The sequence below is a fragment of the Malus sylvestris genome, chromosome 15, assembly GCF_916048215.2.
Source record: "Malus sylvestris chromosome 15, drMalSylv7.2, whole genome shotgun sequence".
NCBI classification, from domain to species: domain Eukaryota; kingdom Viridiplantae; phylum Streptophyta; class Magnoliopsida; order Rosales; family Rosaceae; genus Malus; species Malus sylvestris.
This window is the reverse complement of record NC_062274.1, coordinates 15,226,638-15,252,483: the sequence shown is the minus strand read 5'-3', so window position 1 is coordinate 15,252,483 and position 25,846 is coordinate 15,226,638. Positions and strand designations below refer to the sequence as shown.

The following is a 25,846-nucleotide window of genomic DNA, read 5'->3' as shown; positions in this document are numbered from 1 at the left end:
TTTTAGTAAATTAAGATACCATATAGTGAAAAACCTGTTTCATATAAGTTGTTCTTATATTAGACAGCTCATATTTCTCTTTTCTCTTGTAGCTTTTGCTAATCACACATTAGAAGATACATTCCAAGTACCTTTTAAGATTCTCCGATAGGATTTTGACTAGGAAAGACTTTTCAAGCACCAATAACATATAAAGATTTTATCACTAATGATCTTGATGCTTTTTTAAGCCTTTAACGTTATGCCAGTTTAGTTTTTTATGTTTCAAACTCATCAATTTCATCTTTTATTTATTGGTTGAGTCATCAATTCAGTTCTCACAGTTTGATTTTGTTAAAAGTTCCGTTAGTGGCTTGATGTAGCACACGTATGGAGCCTAGAAAAGCCCATCACATTGCACCTATGTATAATATATAAATTAACAGTATAAAATTTAGAACCCGTAATAAAAATTATAAGGGAAAAGCAGAGCTAAATATAAAAGCCTAATAAAAGTGAGCCACAACACATTGTATATTTTATAAATTTAATTTAAAAATTTAACCTCCTTAGCACGATTAACTTTTTTTTTTTTTTTTTATGCCGTTAGTGGCAAGTGCCTTCGCCCATGAGCGGTAGGTCTCGGGTTCGAGACTTGGGAGCAGCCTCTCCATAAATGGGGGTAAGGCTAGCCGACATTCACCTCTCCCAGACCCTGCGTAAAGCGGGAGCCTTGTGCACTGGGTACGACCTTTATGAAGGTGGAGGCAAGGACTGACTGACAGTAGTCCACTTTCTTTTTTTTCTTTTTGATTTTGGGGGTTAAAGAAAGCAAAGTTGTTCACCAAAGTGAGTCCTTTCATGACACAATTGTAAAATTAAAAACGTTTTTTTGAGTAGGATTCTATCTCCTATAAAGAAAGGAGATAAAACCAACTATATACTTTCACCCTCACCCTACAATCAAAGCTTTCTTCCTTTCCTGCTACGCTATATCATTGGATGTATCACGCTCGACGCATTCTATGACTGTCAAACTTGAAGATTTTAGCCAAGTAGCGTCTCGCGTGTAGCAAGCTACTGAATCATGGTAAGTTAGTGTTACCAAGTCCCATAGACTCTGCAACTTCTCTAGCCGAAAAATTTTCTGCTTGAGCCTGCGCATAGAATACACGTTTAGGAGAGATGCATAAGACATTTGGTATCATGACCGAATGTTGGCTTCTCATACAAATTGTAACGATTAAGTAGTATCTGTACCTGAAGGCGATGCAGCAAATACATCAAGAAGAGATGCACAAATACCTGTATATGATTTATTCTCGTTACTTTCTGATTTAATTGACTCCACAATGCACATATGTGCATGCATATTTAGACTCTTAAAGTGCATGGTAAACTATTTTACCAGGTAGAATAGCAAGATAAGTCGGGCTGTTGGATACTGCCATAGAAATCTTGTGGCTCTGACAGCTCCTGAATCTAATAGTTTAGCTGCCTTCTGCAACTGCATGCGATGAGGTGAAACTTAAGAGTAAGAAACGGAGATCTAGAGTTGTGATAGGTAAGAAAGAGCTCTACCTGAATGCTTGCCCCAGCCATATGACGGTGATGCAACGGAAGAGGCCTGCAGATATTATATTTTAATTAGTCCCATCCAAAGCCAAACAATTATAACATATTTCATAGTACTTAGCAAGATGCCAAAAGAATGTAGGGAAATCATGCACAAGGTCCTTTTAAAGAGTCAACGTACTCAAGTGCCTTCATTTCAGCGTCCTCTTCCCAGGAAGCTGATGCCCGGCGAGAAACCCTACTTCTTTCGGCCTCCACCTGTACATAATGTGAATTCGCATAGAGCAAGCAATAAATGAGATTAAAAAATAAAAAGTAACTGGACTCTAAAATCTATTATAAAACTATCAAGTCAGCAGCATAAAACACCTAGGATCAGACCTGTGCTTCCTGGATACGCTTCATTTCTTTTTCCAAGTGGAACTCTGCCGCGGCCTTTTCACTAGCCATGGTTTCTAATTGTGTTTGCTTGTAGTACTGAAAACAGATGGAACAAGACGTGTCATAAAGATGCGATATCTGACCATGTAAATAAGTGTTCTTGAGTGACATTACCAGTAGATCAGTGAGTTCACGATAGCGCTTCTCTAGCTCCATGTGTTCCTGCAAAATGGAAAATATAGCCTATAAATAACTTAGTGCTCAATATAACCTTGTAAAACTATTCATATGAAGATATACAAAAAGAGAGAAAGCAGATATCACCTGGCGCGAGTAATGTTCTGCATCCCTCTTCATGGAAGCCATCTCAACTCTCATTTTTTGGACTTCGGCCTGAAATCAAGCATTTCAAGAAGGTTGTTTGACAAGGCAAAAAATTCAGAACGCAAAGCTACAAATTGATAATAACAACACTGTTGGGCAATAAACAAGGGACACTTACCTCCAAAGAAGAAAGCTTGCCCTCTGCATCCCTCTGACCTTGGTGTGCACGGTCCACTTCTTCCTGCCATGCCTGCACCTTGGTATTCACAACTGTAAGTGAGTACTATAATACCATGGTGAAGATTTAAATATCCTCAACTAATTTGGGTTGGGCTGGGCGCCCATGTGACAATGAAATGATACTACCTAGTAAAAGAAATCACACTAGAAGTTCAAACTATAATAAAATGAGTAAATATCCATCATATCACAAGGAATACCTGAATTGCTTGATTTGCCTCTTCTGGTGACTTCTTTTGCCCACGCCGAACTTTAGCTTCCATATCTTGCAGCTCTTGATTTAAATTGGCACATTCAACCTGAAGGCATATAGTGCTAATTATCCAAGAATCTTAAAACAGTATTTTTTCCAAAAATTGAACAAATGCATTAGTAGAAAATAATATATAATGTTCTACCTCAAGCAATGCCAACTTCTGCTCAAGCTCTGAAGCCTTTGCAGTCCTCTCATCTGCTATTCTCTGGATAGAGAAGCATTTACAACGTTCATATAATTAGGAAAAGCATGAAAATGCAACATCTTCATAGACAGAACATGGAATAATAGATACAAATCCTGGATAAAAGCTCATGGAAGAAACAAAATTTGCAAAATCTTCAAAAGTTTGTAAAATGTTCATTAGAAATAAAAATATAATCTGCAAGCACTATTATATGGTTCATGCATATAAAGGAAACCAAGAATGTCAGTAATCATAAGTTTCTATAGAGATAAGAGAATAAAAGCTGATTAAGAAATAATGGTATATACATTTTTTTATCAAGTAATGGTGCATTACTTAAGGCAAAGAGTCACAAACTTAAGAAGCGCTCACTCTACCTGGATCCTTGCAAGGGCTGTGGATGCCTCAAGGGCTCTGTGTTCCAGTTCTACTTCCCTTTCCATGGCAGCCTGTTTTACCAGAAAGTGATTATCGGAGTGTAAGGAAATAACCAAAGATACAGAAATTACTGATAAATTGATAATACTATTGTTGTAGATACACACCATTTTGGTAGCATTATGTGCGGAATGCTCCTCGTCTGCTCTACGTTCTACTGAAGACAACTCCTCTCGAAGAGCCTGAAGAAAATTTCCTACTATTTCAGGGTCAAATGATAAAAACACCATATGCAAATGTATGCTAAGGGTCCAAATACATGCAGAGAAGAAAAATCATGAACTCTAACCTGCATCATCCTTGTCTCTGTCAGCTCCCTATTTCTCATCATAGACTCCATGTTTGCCTGTTTGGAAAATAATAATAATCAAACTATTATTAAAGCCTCAACTGGTCAAAAATCCAAGTTGGGAACATTCATAATTGCATGAATAGAGTAATGAAAAAAGGTGATCTAGGTACTTCACGCAAGCCAGTCCTTAGAGAGAGAGAGAGAGAGAAATATAATTTATGCATCAATAATTAAATGTGCAAGTGTAATGAACCTGCAGTGAAGCCAGATTCCCTTCAGATACGGCAGCCTGTTTCTTAATTCCATCCATGGAACTGGCAAGGGCCTCAATTTCAGAATTCTTAGCCGCCAAGGCCTCAACCATATTTGACTCTATTCTTGTCACTTCACTTTTGGACGTGGACAAATCTTTTTGTAGTTGCTTTATGCGACCCTCATATGACTTGCTCAGCTCTCTCTATCAAAATAGTAGTCAGCATGTAATACCAATAGCAATAGATCATATGCCACAAAGGTTGAACTTCACTTGACCCCTGAAATATAAAACAGGATGTGTCTCACCTCTGACACGAGAAGTTCCTCTAGCTGTGCATTTTCAGATTTGTATTCTTGAAGTCGAGATGAAAGTCCAGCACAAACCTAATAATCAATCATAACCAAAAGATTAACAAAGAACTCAAACAGAAAACTTAAAACCAATAAGAAATTTCTCATGGGGGCATAAGGCTTATTAAAGTATATGTGAAACAGGCTCATTCGATATATGGTGAACTTTTCCAAGAGACTGACTGAAAGAAAAGTCGCATTCCTACTTCAACGACTTGGGGCTGTATATTACACTAACAATAAAGAAAAACAGAAAATAGTACAGCTTACCCTCGCTAGCCTTGCCTCTTTAGACTGACCAGTGGAAACAGCGGTTTTAAGCAATCCTTGAGCCTGTACACCAACTAAAGAAACTATTCAATAATAGCCTAGATGGCAAGTTAACAAGATTCAAAGCAAAATAGGAATGAAGTACACAAGATATTCACCCTGTAGTAAATAACTAACCTCCTCAATTTGATCCTGTTCCTGTACTTTCACTGAAGAGCTGCCAGATTTATGCTCAAGTTGCTTATTTTTCTCAACAACCGGTTCTTCATTGCCATCAGTGACTTTCAATTGAGTTTCGCTGTTACTGATGGAATCAGTGGTAGATTCTGATCTCCCTTGGTCAATTTCTGGATGAACATCAGGAGCTCTAGATTTGTTATCTTGGCCAGCATCAACTGATCCAACCTGATGGTTTTCATCCACAACCTCAACTTCTTTGGCAGATGACGGCAAAGGATGTTCTTCACAACCATCTGAGGCAATCTCATTGACAATCTTACCATTAGAAGTTGATGTAATAGCTTCCCTATCAGTAATAGTTGTTGAAGCTTCTGCTTGTTCAACATTACTCTCATCAACTTCAAATGCCCGTGTCTCTGTTAAGGGAATGCTTATTGTGGTATCTTTGTCAAGATTTTGTTGCTGCTCATTGATGATTCGACTTGTCGGATCTGCAGAGGGTGTCCCGTCATTTTCATTTAAACGAACATCACTGTCTATTTCAGGTGTCACATCTGCTTGTGATGCCAACGTACTGATCTGTTCACGTGCAGAATCACTTATTTTCTGAGAATGATGCATGGACTGCCTCTTTTGAGCCTGCAAATATCCAATGCGTGAGACCAAAACCTTTATAAATGTCCATGCGTGTGTGGAATATTTACACTGTATTTTCATTAGTAATCTGGCAATACCTTGGTCTTCGACTTTTTCCTCGTATTAGCTTGAGATTCTTGCCCATTAGAAGCTTCAGAAAAGGAACCAGAATTAAAATTGGAAACAATTTTGGTGGTTTTCAAGGTATCTAAAAGACAGACAGTAACTTGATAAAGTAAGAGCTAACGGATGCATATTCTAGGACCCATTATCAAGGCACCAACTCATTAGTGGGTAACATCTGGTGGCAGCATCCCGACTCCAAACCAAAACAAAAATATAAAAAATAAATGAAAAAAAAAAAAAAAAAACAGGACAATTTGAAGATAATACCTGGTGACTGGGAAGGTGACTGATCATCCAACTCACTGACAACCAGCTTTGCCCTTCGATCAACAACTTCAAACAAATCTGAGGCCAATGGAAAAAGTTATAAACTTTACACATCAAGGTCACAAGAGATGGCGCAATAATACAAGGAACTATGATGTGGAGCTTCTACAGGGATGATCTATATAGTAAACAATCATATATAGTATAAGATGGGTGGTGCAGGTGCAAGAACTGGGATTATGATACAACCTCTTTTCTTTTGTGATAAAAACTCAGTCTTGAGCCTAACCTATTACTTTTAACTGCTTAACCAGCAGTATTATCCTATGGACCTAAACCGAGCTGACAATACCGGTTTGATACCAAGAAGAACAAGTTCCTCCACCGATAATGCATCACTAACCTGCAGCTATCTATCGCCCACACACTAAAACGAATAACCAACCAAATTTCTCTAGCTCACTTTCATTTCATGTCATTTCCGGACAATTCATGAAATGCGGAATCCTACCTCACAGTTTTTCGGTTTATAGCGTGTCCAAACTAAATTTTTCATTGTAATACGAACTCCGAAACACAATTCAATAAAGAAATAACCAATGCCAATGACATGAAGATCATCAAACATGCAAATCCAACGTAACCCGATTATCGCTACCAGATTATCCATAAAACACCTCAAAAAATTACAATTACTGATTAAGCATAAGATCAACCCTAAAACACATTTCAAATCCAAAATCCAAAATGCAAACCAAATTAATTAACTAAAGCAACAAATTAATAGAAAAATAAATCGAGGATCCGAACCTTCAGCAGCTTTGAGCCACGCAGCCATTGTTATGAAACCAAATTCAGATCTTGCAACAACTGCGGCTTAGAGACTGACCAATGGAGCAGCTTCCATGGAAGAAATGGGGGAGATTACCCAAACGGCGTGGTTTGGCGTCGGAATAGCTCGAATTCGAGAACGTAAAAGCGTCCTGCGATCTGCGTGAAATGGGTCCTCCTCTCAACTCTCTCGGGGGGTCGTCAAGGCAGTCGCAACTCGTGTGACACGTGACTCAGTCGTGACTCGTTAGCAGGGAGGAAGGTTTCTGCGTTAACGAGTAAAACTGAAGAAACAGAGACAAGGTTGTTCATGTGAGATCGCGACCACCGTATCCTTATTTAGACGCTTATGTGCCACGTGGCTGATGCGTAGGGACAACGTTGTGACGTTGTCTGGTCTGGGATTGATTGGGCTTTTGGACCAATTAATTTAAAAGATCATTTATTTTAAACCATAGCCCATCACATCTTGTTAAATGTTAAAACCTAGGCCCAAGTTTATACGGGCCTGTAATATTTTGACAGATATTCTCTTTCTTTGTGCTTGATAGCAAATGTATCTGAACTTTACCCTATGTTTAGTTTTCGTTTTCGTTCATGAATTTACATATTAGTTTCTCCAGTCCTCTAACTTAACCCTTCGTTGCATGAGATATTGTACCTTTAAAGATAGTCTTCTTTTCCATCAAATTTAAGGTATAGTGATTTTTCATACAAAAAATCTCACTTATTTTAAAAAGAGAAGAGCTTGACTCCTTAGAGTTAAAGGAGGAGTTCCTCCTCAAAAATACTTTGTGGCCTATTTACAAAATTTCATACTTATGCTCGAAAGCGTTTATATTATAAATTACTATGTAAAGATCATTTCTGCAAAAAAAAAAAAACATTTAAAACTAAGGTCGTTTAGTCAACCCTTAAGAACTTCTGATCATAAGTAAGAAGTTTTATGAATAGGTCACGATGTATTTTAAGGAGGAGTTCCTCCTCAATCCTTGAGGGACAAGTCTTTTTCTTAAAAAAAAAAAATTCTTATTTTTTAGATGAAATTTCTATTTTATCCTCAGCTTAACGGATAAGTTGACAAAGTTAATGCAAAGGAATATTAGTACAACAAATGACGTAATTCAAGAATGGGAGAAACTATTAGTAGAGTTCAGGAACGAAAATTAAAAGCGTGGTATAAATCAAGGATTTTTGCTACAATTTATTCTTTTTTTATTGGACGAATTATGGGTGCTTGATTTTGTTGGAAAATGGTAACTGCCCCGTTCAGGAGCTGCTGCTGCTTTTTCAAAAAAAAAAAAAATTGAATGCATATGGGTATGGTGTGTTTGGTTAGACTGTGGTGGGAGGAAGTTGAATTAACCCTCGAGTTGAAAAGCAGCATTTTCGCTGGTTTCACTTGTGCTTCTGTACAAATCATATTTCCAAAAGGCATTGAGGCCTTTACTGAAATTTTCTAAATGGCGATGCTACCCCCGTGTCTCTCACGTGGTCTCCTATCTAGCTCGAGTAGAAGACTTATGTGGCACATTGATTTTTTTTTGGAAATTTTGTTCTCTACCCATATGTCAAATTTAAACTATTATTAATTGTAGTGTTTACTTTTCATAATTGTAATTAGTATTTTTAAAACAAAAAATTATAAAAAGCATTTATTACCACTAAAAATAGATTTGAAGCTGTTGTCAAATTTGACAGCAACTTCCTCTGCTGTCATCACATGTCATGCCACATAGGAATTGACATTTCGGTTGGAAAGCACTAGTGTTGTCTTTTTTAACCGTTAGATGATGTGAACTTTTTGATCTCTTTTGAAGATGTTCTTAGTTTTTCTCTTTCTTTTTTCTTCTTTCTATTCTCAAAATAATTTTAGGGTGTTTTTTTTTGTTAATAAAAGAATGATTTTAAATACTAAGTTATGTATATATGTAGTGAAATTTAGTTTCCTTTTCCGAAACAAACAGTTTGCAACATTATGCCTTTTTTTATTATACACACAAAGAAGAATAAGTGTTTGGTTCCACAAAATTGTGAAGAAATTGTACTTTAAATTACTTCATATTATTAATTATTCTGTGAATGTTGTCTTTGCAAAAAATCAATTAAAAATATATTGTTTGTAATACTTTTATCGATTCTAACCATCTACTTTGAAACAATTTGATGACTAAATATCTTATATTTTATGATTTTTTACACAGATGAAATTTTGTACATAACTATTTATAGTATAAACATTTTTGGTCATATATACGATATTCCATGATTCGGCTACGTAGTAATAAATTTCCTTCATAATTTTTGTGGAGCCAAGTTAATCCATTCAGAATCTATAAATGTGGGACCAAATTTTAAAAAGAATTTTGGCTACGTAGTAATTTAAGGTAAAATTCCTTCATAATTTTTGTGGAGCCAAGTTAATCCATTCAGAATCTATAAATGTGGGACCAAATTTTAAAAAGAATTTTGGCTACGTAGTAATTTAAGGTAAAATTCCTTCATAATTTTTGTGGAGCCAAGTTAATCCATTCAAAATCTATAAATGTGGCACCAAATTTTAATAAGAATTTTTGGCAATGAACTTTTTAAGAATTTTAAAACTAATACTCAGATCGAGCTTGTTTGGCACGAATTATAAAATGATCAAAACACTTTTGGCAATATATTTAGAAGAAAAACTTAAAAGAGCTTGTAGATTATTTAAAAGCATTTTAGCGCTCTCTTCATAAGCACTTTCAAATGCTTTGACAATCACTTTTTTTTTTAAATAATAATAATAAGGGTTATTTTATTAACACCCCATATATTGTTGAATACACCCCATATTTACTTTTTCAATTAAAATTTATCCTAATACACCCAACATTACTTCCAATAATATCCGCACACACTACACTCTCAACATAAACTCCACATTTTATACTGACAATCCACACTGTTATGTGCATAATTCAAACAATTATCTTAGATATGGCGATCCTTTTGGGTCTCGCATGCACAATGGAGCTCCTCATCCCTTTCCTAGGCAATACGAGCAACCGTCGCTTCCATACTTTTCTAGACATTATGCTGAAAACAATCCGGATCAATATGGGCTTTACCCACATAATGAATTGTTTCACCATCATACTTGCCCTTGCTTCTATTGCTATGACAAACACTTGCGGGGTTCAGCGCAATACGAGATGGTCAAGTGACCTTAATCCCCAAATGGGAAGCTTTGTTCATTCCCATCCAGATAGGGTGGTGTTAACCGGTGGTGGCCGGCCATGTCTTCCATTTATGGTGGTGCTCTATTTGTATATGGTGGTGCTCTATTTGTATATTTAATTAGGTCAAAATTGTCATTACATATTAGGATTTATAAGTTATTTAAAATGTGGGGTGTATTCAATATTGTTTAGGATGCTAATAAAAAAACCCTAATAATAATAATTTCGGGTTTAACAAAAGCGCTTATGAGTACAATAGTGTTCCTACATATAGAAGAAACCCAAACAAAATTGCTTAAATCAAAAGTCATTATGAAAACTTTGCTGATTGATCAAGATCAACAGACATTAATTAATTACAGGTTAGATCAAATATGAAGATTGAAAGAGAAGTGCTTAAAATTTAATTTGTCTAAATCAAAGTCCATATCAAATAAGCATGCATGCACGCATGGCACGCGTCTACAAGGGGGGCTGTGGCATTGGAGAAATTTTTATTGTGACGGGAATACAAATGGTACACTATATGTTTTAATAGAAGTGGTGAGAAATTTTATTTTTTAAGTTATTAACTTTTTAGCACATATATCCCACAATTTGTATAGTAACACATGGTGTATCACCCAATGTACCAATCACACTAAAAAATCTCTCGTGACATTAGCCCTTCAGAATTTCAGCTATTAAACCAAAAAAAAAAAAAGCTGTAGCCGTGAATATTGATAATATATATTGATGATGATCCAATATAGTTGTATTGTATGCAATTGGAAGATGAGCCTGGAATGAAAGCATCGATTCAAGACAAAGAAGGAGGCTCTTTACTGCTTGAGAGAGACTTTTCTTCAATCATGCAACCATACATCGCAATCTTTCACCCACCATATAATTTAGTCGTTTTCTCCCCTTCTTTTTTTTTTACCATTTTTTTTTAAGGAAAACTAATGAAAAACGTTTGAAAATTTTGAGTTTTAATAATAAAAACAAAATAAAGGGTAAAGTAAATAGTATCAAGATTGACTTTTTAGTGTAAAAATGTGATTTTTTGTTACCGGAAGCTTTCCGTTAGTCCCATTTCTTCTTCCTCAATATCTATAAAGCCGACAATCTCTCACTTAAGTAGCTCTGTTTTCTCCCCTTCTTTTTTTTTTTACCATTTTTTTTCTAAGGAAAACTAATGAAAAATGTTTGAAAATTTTGAGTTTTAACAATAAAAACAAAATAAAGGGTAAAGTAAATAGTATCAAGATTGACTTTTTAGTGTAAAAATGTAATTTTTTGTTATCGGAAACTTTCCGTTAGTCCCATTTCTTCTTCCTCAATATCTATAAGGCCGACAATCTCTCACTTAAGTAGCTCTGTACATATAGTTTGAAAAGTATGGAACTTTATATACTTTGGAGAAACTTTAATCGGAGAAAAATAGAGTAGTGTTGTACTTACTATCTATTTGACCATTTTTCTAATAGAAATGAAAAAATAGATAGCAAGAGTATCATTTTGGATATAAATATGCATATTTTTATAATGAATTTTTGTGATTACATGTCAATTATAAATAGAATCATATGTATATTTTACAAGATATTTGACAACTTTAGCAAATTTTAAATTATACCCCTTAATCATATTTATTAAGAAGCTACTATAATAGCATATGAGTTTGCTTCTTTAGGTCATAACTACGTATCTAATTTGATAACCTTCCAAATGTAATTTTACTTAAGTTAAAGTTTAATTTGTATGCTTTTAGGATCCGTGGAGGCATCCTATTTGTAATGTTAATTCAGTTTTTCAAAATGTAATAATACTAATAATAATGATATGTATAGACGAGTTTATTGAGTAGTAAACAGTAGTTAATTTGTTCAGCGGATTAGTTAGTTCATCATAAGTAGAAACTGGGTATATAATAAATATTTTAGTTCTTCTTCGTATGTCTGCACGTATAGTTACCTAATTAATTATCTTCAGCAGACTAAAGCTACTTTTGTGTTTTCTTTTCAAGAATACCTACTATGTTCTCTATGTATTACAAAGGTAACTTTTTCGGATTTTTCTTTGGTAAGATTTGCGTTGGAGATGTCAGGAGTATTAAGATCCAATGGGTAGGAAATAGACAAGTGTCAAAAGATCATGAAGATAGTTAAGGTGGTTATATTGTTACTTAGAGTGTAAGCTACAAAGTGTTAGAATATATAGCTTGTAACAATTCATTGTAACTAATAAGAAAAGAAACAACAGTTCTCAACAGTTTTCTCTCTCTAATATCTTTGATATTCTTCTTCTCTCTCTATTTCTTTCTTCTTTCTTGCTTCTATATAATTATTTCCTTCAATAACCTCAGATGGTTTACATGGTATCATCACCGGAACAAGCATAAACGCTTGACAGATTTGTTGATCTTGGTTATGATTGCTTCCGCTATTGTGATTGGTTTCTGGTATATTAGTATATTGTGATTGGCTTTGATTCTTTTCTGATATTTGGGGTATTTTCTCTGCACTTCTCAGTCTGGTTCTCCAATCTTCAAAACGTGCCTACCAACTGTTTGTGGTTTGGTTTCTGTCAAGATTTCGTGTGATTTCTTTACAATTTGCAACAATGGTGACAACTGCTCAGTTACAGATCTTACAATCTCCAATTACTTCTTTGATTTCATCTGTTTCAAGTTCGGTCAATGTGAAATTGGATGCGACGAACTATTTAGCTTGGCATTTTCAAATGCAGCTCCTTCTTGAAGGTCATAGCATAATTGGTTTTGTTGATGGTTCAATGCCCTGTCATGCTCAATTCAGTCAAGATTCCTCTGATAGTTCATCAATTTTGTCTGGTGATTCTTCTACAAGGTTTCCAACTAATGATTACAAGATATGGAAGATGCATGATAAATTTAATGTAATTAATTACTGTAACCTTGTCTCCTGCTACAGTTTCTTGTTAATTGGAAGTACTAGCTCTAAAGAACTGTGGAATCGCCTCAAAGACCAATTTTCTACAGTCACAAGAACAAGTATCTTTCAACTCAAATCTGAGCTTCAGACAATTAAAAAGGGTAATGATTCTGTCACATCATATTTGCAGAAAATTAAATAAGCAAGAGATTTATTGTCTGCTGCTGGTGTATTTTTTGATGATGATGACATTGTGATTCTTACATTAAATGGGCTACCTGCTGAATACTGTGATATCATTGAAAGATCTTCGATCTCAATTACTTGCTGAAGAAAATTTACTTGAGAATGGCTCTAATTCACCTGTGTTATCTGCATTCATGGCACAAAGCAATAGTTTTCCTTCCAAGAATCAGTCTTCTTTGGTTCTGGTACTAATCATAGCAGTTCTAATTCTACTGACTACAAGGCATTCAACTACAACAATAAGGGTAGAAATCGGTTCAATTCCAACTTTACTCCGAAGTTTGGCAACAACAAAACTTTTCATCCGAACCATGCCCCTGGAATTCTTGGTACATCTCCACCAAAGGCTTAAAACTATGGTGTTCAAAATCAACCATGTCAGATTTGTGCGAAGAATAATCATTTGGCTTCTACTTGTCGGTTTAGGAATACAACCACATTTCAAGGCTATCAAATTTGTGGTAAAAACAATCACTTTGCTGATACCTGCAGATATAGGAATGCAGTTGCTTCTTCAAGCTGTCAGATTTGTGGCAATCCTTATCATAGTGCAGAAACTTGTTTTCAGAAGAATTATAACTCACAAATGAATACAATGCATGTTGCTACTTCTCCATTTTCAGTGCCATCTGTACCTACACAGCAACAAGTTTGGCTTACCGATTCAGGTGCAATTAATCATATGACTTCCGAGTGAGCAATCTTTCTTTAGCTACCACATATCTCGCAAATGAAGTAATCCAGACTGCTAATGGTGAAGTTTTAGCTATCTCTCACATTGGTTCCTCTCTCTTACCAACTCTAATGCAGCCTATAAAGCTCAATTCTGTTTTATATGTTCCGAAACTATCACAAAACTTGCTGTCTATACATAGAATCTGTTTGGATAATAACTGCTGGTTGATTTTTGATGCATTTTCATTTTGGATTCAGGACAAAGCCACAGGGAGGACTCTCGACAAAGGGCTGTGTAACAATGAATTGTATCCCATCATCTCATCGTGCTCCCTTCCAGTCAACAATAAATGACAACCTGTAGCATTTCTTGGCAAACAAGTCACTGTCAGTATTTGGCATAAGAGGCTCGGTCACCCTTCAAATAAAATAGTTTCTTAGATGTTAAGCAATTCCAAAATTTCTTGTGTTGCTGATAGTATTCCTTCCCTGTGTCAAACTTGTCTAGAGGGTAAGTTTAGTAAACTACCATTCTCTCATTTAGTTCCAAAGTCTGTAAGCCCATTTGATATTGTTCATAGTGATGTGTGGGGCCCTGCTCCTTATGTGTCTTTAGAGGGATTCAAGTATTATGTGACTTTCATTGATCATTGTACCAAGTATTGTTGGCTTTTTCCAATCTGCAATAAAAGTGATGTCTTCGCAACTTTTGTGTTATTCTACAATTTTATTTTCAATCAGTTTCATACATCCATAAAAGTTCTTCAAAGTGATGGCGGTGGCGAGTATATAAGTAAGGCATTTCAAAAGTTTCTTCTCGATAAAAGAGTAAGTCACCGGATGTTTTGCCCTCATACACCAGAACAAAATGGCATTGCAGAGAGAAAACATAGACACATAATTGAAACATCCATTACCTTGTTACAAACTGCTTCATTACCATATTTGTTTTGGTCATTTGCCTGTCAAACATCAGTAGATTTGATTAATAGAATGCCTTCATCCACATTAGATCATAAATCACCATTTGAGTTGTTGCATCATACTTTCCCTGAGATCCAACACTTGAAAGTTTTTAGGTGTTCCTGCTATCCTTGGTTAAGACCATATACTAGCACAAAATTAGAACCTATAACAACAAAATGTGTCTTCTTGGGCTATGCTTCTAAGTATAAAGGGTATCTCTGCTATGATGTGTCTATAAAGAAAGTTTATGTGTCAAGACATGTAATTTTTTATGAAACTGAGTTTCCTTACCAATCTTTGGTTCTCAAATATCAATCGGTTACTTCTGCACCACTATCACTCATCCTATCAACTATTCCAATACCTGATCAAAATAGTGTTCTTGTTTTACCACCTACTCAGAATCCATCCACCTTTGGTCCATCCCTTGATTCTCCACACCCAAGTTCCAATGCTACAATGAGTCATCTGTCAAATACTAATATGCATCAAGTATCTCTCGAGCTTCATTCTATACCAGCTGCAAATACAAGTTCACACTCAGCAGAATTAGTATCTAATCAATCTATTAGTGCAGCAATTACACAGCCATTGTCTCCTACACTTCCTGTGGTCCCTGAATTCCAACCTGAACACCTACAAGTGGTTCTATCTATCCCACCAATGAATCTCCACCCTATGCAGACACGGTCAAAGAGTGGTATCTCTAAGAAAATTACTTTTTTAGCTGCTATACATGAACATGGAGGGGTTGATCTGAATCAAGTTGAGTCTGCCACATATAAGTTTGCATTAAAGTTCCCGATATGGCATGAGGCTATGAAAGATGATATTTCAACATTGCATCATCAAGGTACATGGTCTCTGGTACCTCTACCAAGACATAAAAACTTAGTAGGCTATAAATGGGTCTTTAAGATAAAAAAGAATGTTGATGGTTCTATTGGGAGGTATAAGGCTCGCCTCGTAGCTAAAGGGTTTAACCAAGAAGAAGGTATTGATTTTGGGGAAACTTTTAATCCGGTTGTGAAGAGTACAACAGCAAGACTAGTTCTAGCTCTATCTGCACATTTTGGTTGGCCATTGTGGCAATTAGATGTGAAAAATGCTTTTCTCCATAATATCTTGCAAGAGGAAGTATACATGACTCAACCACCTGGATTTGTTGATTTAAAGCATGAAGATTATGTGTGCAGGTTGCATAAATCGTTATATGGATTAAAATAGGCACCAAGGGCCTGGAATGAGAGGTTTACTCGATTTCTACCATCCTTGGGATTCAAATCCACATATGCAGATTCTTCACTATTTGTAAAAGTTGTTGACAGCTATGTGGTGATTTTACTCCTATATGTGGATGACATTATTATTACTGGCAGTGGCACATAAGCAATTACTGAGGTCATTCATTCCTTTACATGAGAGTTTGATATCAAAGATTTGGAACCCCTCCACTATTTCCTGGGGATTCAGATTTTGCAGAAGAATGATGGTTTATTTCTCTCTCAACACAAGTATGTTACAAATTTGCTAACTAAGGCTAATATGCTACTGTCTAAACCATGTGCAACTCCCTTTTTACCATACAACAGGTTGCTCAAAGATGATGGCAAACCTTATAATAATTCTGCCCTTTATTGGAGTTTAGTTGGCGCGTTACAGTACTTAACATTCACTTGACCTGACATTGCTTTTGCAGTGTATCAGGTTTGTCAGTTTATGCAAAATCCTATGGAGTCACATTTCATGGCAGTGAAACGAATTCTTAGGTACTTAAAAGCTACTCAAGGCTGTGGCATTCATTATGTCAAGAGTTCACTGGATATTACTGCATATAGTGATGCAGATTAGACTTGGGATCCTAATGATAGGAGATTAACTACTGGAATGGTTGTATTTTTGGGATATAATCCTATTTCGTGGTCATCTAAGAAGCAACAAACTGTTTCTCACTCATCCACAGAAGCTGAGTATCGGGCTTTATCTACTACAACTGCTGAACTTGATTGGATTCAACAATTGTTACATTTTATGCAGGTTCCAGTTGTCGAAAAGCCAATTCTCTTCTGTGACAACTTATCTGCTATAACACTGACCTTAAATCCTATTCAGCATCAACGTACAAAACACATAGAGGTTGATGTGCATTTTGTTCACGAGCGAGTAGCAAAACAGCAACTGCAGGTGCATTTTGTCTCTTCCACCTAGCAGTTTGCTGATATACTTACCAAAGGCTTATCTGCTCCTCTCTTTCAGACTCATTGTGCCAATCTCAGGCTCACATTCTCTGCCCCTAAGCTTGTGGGTGGATGTTAGGAGTATTGAGATCCAATGGGTAGGAAATGGACAAGTGTCAAAAGATCATGAAGATAGTTAAGGTGGTTATATTGTTACTTAGAGTGTAAGCTACAAAGTGTTAGAATATATAGCTTGTAACAATTCATTGTAACTAATAAGAAAAGAAACAACAATTCTCAACAGTTTTCTCTCTCTAATATCTTCGATATTCTTCTTCTCTCTCTATCTCTTTCTTCATTCTTGCTTCTGTATAATTCTTTTCTTCAATAACCTCAGATGGTTTACAGGAGAAGTGATCAAAATCTGCAATTAAAGAAAAAGTGAGATGGACACTTCAGCTTCTACCAGACAAATTAAATATAGCTGAAATAAATAAAGGAGAATATATATTGGGAAGGAAAAGAAAAGTTAGAATCGGAGTCGATCATTGAAGTAGGTTATTAAGCATACAATGATACATACACAAATACATAAATATATTATTTAGTGTGCATAAAGTGATGATTAAAAGAGTACTATGTGCATGTTAGTGCAAGCTTCCATCATTATTCATCACTTATAAGTTTACTACAAACCATGGTATGGTAAAGCAATGACTTTATATCAAAATATTAAGGCTTTTTAGCCAAAATGATCATTGAGATTTGCATAACACATTACTTTGGTCTTTAAGATTTGAAATCAATAGAAGTGGTCATTGAGTTTGTCCACTATCAATTATTTTCGTCATTCAAGGAAAATTTATATTAAATAAGGACCACCATCAATTTAATAAACAATGGGCAAAATGAATTGACAAATATTGATGGTATTTTTATCATTTTAGCCTTATTTAATGGAGATTTTTCATGAAATGACCAAAATGATTGATGGTTGATAAACTCAGGGACTACTTTTATTAATTTCAAATCTCAGGGACTAAAGTGAGAAGTTATGCAAATCGCAGGGACTATTTTGATTAAAAAGTCCAATATTAATATGCCTAAAATCAATTAAATTGCACGGTGGAGTTTGGATCCCCTATATCAGAAAAAGGACTTTGAATGTGTTTATAAGCAGTTACCAATTGGTTTTATGGTAGAACTTTTATTTTTTCATGGTATCACAACCAGATTATCTCACGTGTGAAGCCCAACGACCACATGTGAGTCATTCTTGTTGCCCACGTGTTAGGTTCAAAAATTCGTCATAAGTGAAGGCACGTGTTTGTGAGGATGTGAATGTAAAAGAGTCTAACATCAGTGATATGAGAAACCTCAAAAAAAATTAAGAGTCCACCATAAAACTAATTAGTAACATGGGAGTAGCCCAACCTCTTATTAGCTATTGCAAGGTTTATACTTTTACCAATGTGAGACATTTTTACCTTTACATCCTCACACACCCCCTCATGTGTGACGAATTTTCAAGCCAAACATGTGGACAACACAAATTGGGTGATGTGGATCATGCATATATGGTCGTTGGGCTTCACATGTGGGTCAACTTGCTCTGATACTATGAAGAAAGTTGAGATTCTACCATAAAACCAATTAGTAATATGAGGAGTAGCTAGCCCAACCTTTTATAAGCCCTTACAAGGTTTTTCCTTTTACCAATGTAAGACTCTTTTATCTTTACATCCTCACAATATTGAGATTATGAATCCACATTGAAGAAAAAAGAGATCTTGCATGTGCTTATAAGTAGTGGCTACTTCATATATTGCAAATGGAGAGGGCTAAAGGTCCAAAAGCCAAAAAATGATCTGATTTGTCAAAAAATTCATCTCCAACCAGTAGCTAGGCTATAATTCTATGGAGCCCACCAGACCATTATTTATTCAAAGGGGCACTAGGCTAGCCAAATGCTGCCCCTCTTGTAGCTTTTTGTTTTTTAGCCTAGCTCTTCAGTTGCAATGATTGATTTAAATTCAACGATTATATTTGAAAACATCCAAATGTAGTTTAACTAAAATAACCAATAAATTTAAAGTATAAACTTAAAATTAATACATTATTGAGGGAGCTATATTTACATTTCGGTTGGAGATGGTATATGAGTATAGTCTGACACTGTTCATTTAAAAATAATTTTTTGCAGAACTTTAATTTTGGATGGGACTATATTTAGCATTTCGGTTGGAGATGGTCTGACCAACTTGGTTTCAAGCATTATATTTGTTACAATTTGAGCTTATTTTGAACCAGAAGCCCCGTCTTTCATATCATATGTACGCAATATATAATGGTGACAGCTTTGATTATTTATATAACACACAATAAAATCGATGATTACAACGTTCCTTCCCATGGTCCCATCACATTAGCTTTGCCTCTTTAATAATTTTCTTCTCTCTCAAAATTATTGTACTTGTTTCCTTCAAATGAAGGAAGATGTCGATCTACTGATGCCCCATATGTCATAATTACCACTAACCTGCCCCAACTTGTGGACTGAAAATCTATCACAAGAGCTCATAGTATTAGCTGAGCGTAATTAACGACAAAGACGTTGCTGTCAGCTTCAATATTTCTAGTTAAAACCACAGCCATAATTTTATTAACCAATATAGCTCTCCCTCGAATCATTCACTAACCTGAAAACGAAAAGAACAAGAAGCTAAAATATACAAAAGTATATAACCAAAAATCTGGACAAACTGATCGAAATGGTAGTGTAGCTAGATCTGAAAATTTGTGGCTATCTTTAATTTTCAGTTCATGGCAAATTGGCAGTGACCTTCTAACAACGTAACCAAATTTTGGACCAGATCAACCACTAGTGTCACCATCACAAGCAGAGGACTAGACAGACAAAAACCCTAAACCCTAATAAATCCAAAGCTCCTACTCACCAACCTGAAAAATCCCCACACACACGAGAGACCATGACAAACATAACGCTCTTATTAAAGCTTCTTTACCATGCAACTGGTCGCAATAGGTACAAGGCCATAGTTTTGCAAAAAGAAGAGAGAGATTCACACACACACATATGCATATGAAAAATGTTAGGGACACCGTCCTTTTAGATCATATTTTGTAAACAATATGATATGGTGATTGATAATTGAATTTCTTTTTTAATGATTTAAAGAATAAATTCAATCATTAACTTACAAAATATGATTAAAAAGATAATCTCTCTAGTATCACCTATATATGTGTATATGCACCCTTTTGCTTTTTCTATTTTATTACAAGCAAACACGTTGACAACAAAAAGGATAAAAAGATACATGGTGGGACGGAAAATACAAGAATCAAAATTATTGCTCTCCAAAGGGAGAGCCTTGGTTTCATCTAAATCTAAAAGTCCAAAAGCAACCAGTACATATCCACGTAAAGCAAACTAACACCCAATTTCCCAATAATTATATGTTTTTCATAAAAGGTTTTTTTATCTTAAAATGGTCATTGAGATTTGTATAACAAATCACTTTGATCATTGAGATTGAAAATCAATAGAAATGATCCTTAAGATTGTCCATCATCCATTATTTTGGTCAATCTGTTAAAAACTCCGTTAAGTGTCCCGGAGCTCTTGGCTGGAAGTTTGGGCAATTTTCAAAGCTTCAATCATTCTTAACCAAATTCGACCCATAATATATCAAAATGAAGATAGGAAAGTGTAGAACAAGATTATACCTATTTGGAAGCCCAATGGTTGCTGGAGATGGCCGGAAAATAGCCTGAAAAGTGACTGGTCAGCTTGAAAACTGAAAAACTCATCGAAGACTGGGTAAAGTTTAAACGTTCATAACTTCTTCAATACTCAACGAAATCGAGTGATTCAATAACGAAAATCATACTTCTCAACGAGAAAAAGAGAATGGTACCTTTCTCGAAGGCTAACTCGTCGTGGTTTGGCCGGAAAACGTCTTGAAAGTAGCTGTCTTGGTAGTTGAGTTAGCCACTTCCGAGCAATTTTCCGGCCAAACCACGGTAAGTTAGCCGTCGAGAAAGGTACCATTCTCTTTGTCTCATCAAGAAGTATGATTTTTATTTTTTTGAATCACTCGATTTCGTTGAGTATTGAAGAAGTTATGAATGTTTAAAGTTTACCAAGTTTCTGGCGAGTTTTCCAGTTTTCCCGCGGACCAGACACCTTTCATGCTATTTTCCGGTCATCTCCGGAAACCAATGGGCTTCCAAATAGGTATAATCTTGTTCTACACTTTCCTATCTTTATTTTGATATATTATGTGTCGAATTTGGTTAAGAAACAATTAAGTTACGAAGCCTTGAAAATTGCCCAAACTTCCTGCCAAGAGCTCGAGAATACTTAACGGAGTTTTTAATGGAATGACCAAAATAATGGATGGTGGACAACCTCAGGGACCATTTCTATTGATTTTCAATCTCAGGGACCAAAGTGATGTGTTATGCAAATCTCAGGGACCATTTTGACTAAAAAGCCTTCATAAATTTTTTTTTTTAAAAAAAGTTAATACTTAACGTGTGTGAAACGTATATAATAATATGCACCCGTGATATATAAAACTTCTTCCCCACGATATGCATTCAGACTTCAGTTATACATATCTAAATTGAGCGATGTTACATGATAACCGGCACATATACAAAAATTCAGTGTGTGTGTGTGGAAATATTACCCTTTATGTGCAAATGACAAAGCTGATAGCTCAAAAACAAATTAACCATGCAGTACTCAAGGGAATTAATTAACCGAGTTGAAATTAAATTTTGTGTCCATTTTCTCATCGACCGCGCATGGCACGGTAGGACGGAGATTCGAGGGCAGCCGATCGTTTCTGCAACTTGAGATCCTTGTAAAATCTCTTAATAAACTCCTCAGCTTCCTTGTCCACCTGGCTATCACCTTCGTCCTTTAACGGAAACGGGGAGTCCGTTATCCTCAGCTGCCTCACCATAGGGCTCTTCCCAAACCCTGGCAATGTCACAAGCGGCGAGGCCTCCACCGCCATCTCATTGTTCAACATCTCAAGCACCTTCTGAACTGCACTCATAGTGCTAACGTCGTCGTATTGGTACGCACTGGTTGATTTGGGAAAATAGTGGTGGTGGTGTTTGTTGCGCTTGTTGAAATGAAAAGGGTTGTAAATGGCGGGGCTGTTGCTGCAGCTGAACTCGTACTCTCGGGGAGTGACGAAGGAGACAGCGTCGTTTGAGCGGCAGCTGAAGGCGGAGGTGTGGTGGAGCATGAGGTTGTTGGCTATTGCCTTGCTTGCTAGCTTGCCACGTTTGAGCATCAAATGGAGGTCGACAATAAGCTTGCTCTTGGATAAGCCTTTGCGCAACATGAAGAACATTATGCGTACTAAGTTCCACAATTTCTTTGCCACAACTGGCGGGCTTGGTTCTACTTCCATTTGTATAATTGGATGATAGAGAAAGATAGGGTTTTTTTGTCTAGAGAGAGAGGTTTTTTTGGCTCTGTGTGTGTGTGTGAGAGAGAGAGAGAGAGAGATGATTGAAATTTAGAAGATTTGTTTTTGTTGGTTCGAGCCTATGAGGGGAAGGGGAAGGAGGTATATAAAGGGGTTGGAAATTAATATTTAATAATAAAGATTAAGTTGATAATTATAAAGTGGTAGAGATTTATATCATTCTCTTCTATGGCGAGTGAATGTTACAATCTTAAGAGAAAGGTCAAGAAATGCAAAGTAAAGTGGGAGAGTTTGTTTCACGCGGTTTGGATGGCATTTCCAAAGGGATAGGAATTGGTGAGAATTTCTAATTATTTGTTGTTTGATTGATTTTTTTTTTGTTAGTGCTTTTATATGATTTTTTGTTTTGTTTCATGGTTTATATGATTGGCTTCTGCAGATTACTAAAAGGCCCCTTTGATAGAAACCAATTGCATTATCATTGATTAAAAGGAATTCAAATATAGAGTCCTCATTGAGTACATTCTATATAATATTACAAGGATTCTCAAACCAAACTAAATGGTGACTTATAGAAAGATCAAATTTGGTTAGGCGATGTGCAAGATCCGTCATATCCTTGAAATCATATTATGTACACATTGATGGAAGTTAGAACATAAAAGTAGATGAGAGATTGATTATAAGAAATGATCATAGCTAGTAATGGTTTGTTTAAGTGTGTTTTTATCGCATGCACAAAATTTAACTAGAGAAAAGAATTTTTTCTAAGTGTCCAGTATTAAAGTGGGTACTATACGTGTTATAAAACAAATGGAGAGATAAGAAAAAATATATCATTTCTTCAACTTGAATTATGATATATGAAGTATTGCTTATATATCCAGTACTTGAATAAAGCTCTCTTTAGACAAAAGTAACTATGACATTTTCAAAAACATCCTTCAACACACCCGAAAGTCAGGTCAATTGAGCATATGATTAAATGGTTCAAGACGATAAAGGTAAATCATGATTTCTTCCTCCCTTAATTTCTCAATGAATAACTCTAAAAATAAAAAATGAAATTACGAAAACCAACTAGTCTTTGATTACAACGTGCGCAAATATCAAGTTGAGGACATTAAAGAGGTGGCTAGCAGATCAAAATTGTATGCATATTAGGCTATAGACTTGAGACTCTCTCCCAATGTTTGCTTATGCTTTACAGGCCGGTTGTCAGTAGTCAACTCGATGGTGTTTATTTGATTAGTAAGTTAAATAGTTAGTTGTTAGCAGGAAGGAAAATCAGGGGATATCTAACCCGTATTAGAATGTATATATATAATTGCTTTCTATCATTATGGTAAAGCGCCGTTTGTAAGCTTGATCAAAATTTGACTTGTTATTTTACCCAAAGTATAATTCTTAGTTAGCAAGTCTAATCAAGTTTGTACTATAAGTTAATCAATGTTGTAGGGGTAACATGAAATAATTGAGTTCCTTTCTTTTAAAATTAATTGAGTTCCCTAATTATGCATGAAGTTAAGGTCACTTTGACTCCATGTTGACATTGCCATTACAATTCAGGTAAGGTACGCTTTATTTTAAGCAGAAGAGTAAAAGAAACTTGACTGCACAACTCACTTTGCCGAGAAAATTTTCAGTGTGAGGGTTACAGTATCACACGATGTAATTAATTCAAATTTTATAATATGACGAGTAGCTAAGAGTTTCACCTTCATAGAATGACTTTGCTAATAATACAGGGGTTTCACATTCATAACATGACTGCTAATAATACAATGTGGTGGTGTATAGTTTTCTAAAAAACTTCTTGACTCGATCAATCTTTAGTGATTTGACGATCAACAATCTTAAAATCGTTATTGTTTAATTAACGAATCAAAGTAAAAATGCTACCTTCTATACTCGATTATGATTAGTTGTTAATTGTTAATGTCAATTCTAATTTATCCAATTAACATCGGATCTCTCTAAACTGAATGGGTTTTCCTTGTTCTTTCAATTTCAAGCAGCAGACATTGGACAATGGCGTGGAAAATCTTGGTTGCTACAGCTCCCATGAGAGAGACTGGGTGGAACCAAGCCAGCTTGACAAGGTTGACAGGATTGAATAAGAGGCACCTACTCTGAACACGTGGCCATCTGATTTAAGGCCCCAAATGAATCTTTCACCGTACACGCATATACGAAAACCCTAAAATTGGACGTTCAGATAAACAAAGCAATACACTCTGGGGACCTCTAAACCCTAATCAAATTTTATTTTTATTGTTGTATTTTTTTTTTGGTCAAATTTTATTGTTGTATTTTTATTTTCCTTCTCCTCTAAGGATATTGGTTTGGTCAATAAATTAGATCCTTTTATACCCACCTGAAGTAGCTAACCTATTAAAATATACATGTTTTAATGTCTTCATGATGAAAATGCTTAATAACACATTGTCCAACTTGATCAAGAAAAGCATAATGGTAGCCAGCCCCCATATTGCTAGGAAATGCTTTTCCTTTTTTCAACTCCAAACATTATGCTTTTCCTTTCACGATCGACCACCACCAACCAAACTGCTAGGAAATGCACTTGTGCAAAACTACTTTGGTTTGTGTGCTCGCGTACCATGTTTTGAGGTTTGCTTTCAAGGTGGACAACTTTCAGTTGTTGATTTGTGTAAGACTCGTTGCGAGATTTGCATAAATAAATGTTCGACTGTAACTAGTTATGAGTTGTTATTCAGTATTACGATCTAGTAATATTCTTATTTATTTGGAAGTGAGAGGTTTTAGGTTCAAATCTTATGGATGACGAATTTGATACCAAATTAGACTGCCCATTGTGTGACTTTGCCGAACTCTCCTTCATCTCAATGTAAAAATATCGATGTACTAAAAAAAAAAAAAAAAACTAGTTATAAGTTGTTTATGTGTGTAATAAGATATACGTATTGTAATAGACAATTATTTACATGTAGGTAGATGACTACAGACTATACGTGTAAGAGAATTATTGTGTGATTGACTCATACTCATCAACGATATTAATCAATTGTATAACACACGATGATGTGTTAAATGTCGATGCAAATTCCGTCGTCTTCAGTCTTGACGAAAATGCACATGCAAAACAATCAATACCTTTGATCAAAGACCTAAGCCTCACGTGCGCACGAGGTGGCGGGGGGGGGGGGTTTAGGCCAATGAATATTCGATGCCTAAGTTAGCTTCTCTAAGGAGGGTAAAGTGTTTAGGACTTTTTAGGTTAGCAAGAACCTTTGAAATTTGGTAGAATATGGGTTATATATAGGAGGAAAGGGCCAGCCATAGTGTTCGGGTTTTACCCTACACGTGGCAGCATCCTATTGACAAATGTTTATGGAGAAATATTCTCAAGATATTAATAGGAAATAATATCTTGAGATAATGGAGTAATTATCCCTAATTTATAAATTGGGATTACTTATTTGAATGGAGTCAATCTTCAATTGGGAATGTATTAAAGATATGATTTGGATAATTAATTTTTATCTTTAATGCTTTGACATTTCCTTGTTAAGGGCATGTGAATCGTGGCCAGTCGTATTTAGTTGCTAGGACCTTCAAGCGTGTGAGCT

At 35.6% G+C, this 25,846-nt stretch overlaps 2 protein-coding genes across 5 annotated transcripts; both read right to left on the bottom strand.

The window, feature by feature from the left end:
* Nucleotides 1-731: 731 nt before the first annotated feature.
* On the bottom strand, nt 732-6,892 carry LOC126604682 (golgin candidate 1-like). 4 transcript variants are annotated; one of them, XM_050271970.1, is made up of 21 exons: nt 6,568-6,892; nt 5,758-5,835; nt 5,463-5,515; nt 4,726-5,367; nt 4,549-4,611; nt 4,234-4,311; nt 3,926-4,129; nt 3,670-3,726; nt 3,488-3,562; nt 3,320-3,391; nt 2,898-2,960; nt 2,700-2,798; nt 2,438-2,515; nt 2,260-2,328; nt 2,110-2,178; nt 1,936-2,031; nt 1,736-1,812; nt 1,561-1,606; nt 1,388-1,486; nt 1,240-1,284; nt 817-1,136 (listed from the first exon to the last, which is right to left on the bottom strand). In XM_050271970.1, the coding sequence occupies exons 1-21, from the start codon at nt 6,593-6,595 to the stop codon at nt 1,065-1,067; spliced, it is 2,163 nt and encodes a 720-aa protein (XP_050127927.1). In that variant the 5' UTR covers nt 6,596-6,892; the 3' UTR covers nt 817-1,064. The 4 variants fall into 4 exon arrangements, with proteins under 4 accessions (XP_050127926.1, XP_050127927.1, XP_050127929.1 ...); XM_050271972.1 differs by having other exon boundaries at nt 2,110-2,157; XM_050271971.1 differs by having other exon boundaries at nt 2,438-2,509.
* A 14,467-nt stretch (nt 6,893-21,359) lies between these two features.
* On the bottom strand, nt 21,360-22,369 carry LOC126605908 (uncharacterized). Its single transcript, XM_050273359.1, has one exon. The coding sequence runs from the start codon at nt 22,215-22,217 to the stop codon at nt 21,585-21,587; it is 633 nt and encodes a 210-aa protein (XP_050129316.1). The 5' UTR covers nt 22,218-22,369; the 3' UTR covers nt 21,360-21,584.
* Nucleotides 22,370-25,846: the final 3,477 nt, after the last annotated feature.

What these genes read in the sequence shown, in the direction of transcription:
- LOC126605908 (XM_050273359.1), bottom strand. Translation starts at nt 22,217, where the DNA reads ATGGAAGTAGAACCAAGCCCGCCAGTTGTGGCAAAGAAATTGTGGAAC.
- LOC126604682 (XM_050271969.1), bottom strand. Translation starts at nt 6,595, where the DNA reads ATGGCTGCGTGGCTCAAAGCTGCTGAAG. An exon ending in GCAAGCTTTCTTCTTTGGAG is followed by an intron (nt 2,329 to 2,437) that starts GTAAGTGTCCCT and finishes GCTTGATTTCAG; the next exon opens with GCCGAAGTCCAAAAAATGAG. An exon ending in ATTTGCTGCATCGCCTTCAG is followed by an intron (nt 1,137 to 1,239) that starts GTACAGATACTA and finishes TTCTATGCGCAG; the next exon opens with GCTCAAGCAGAAAATTTTTC.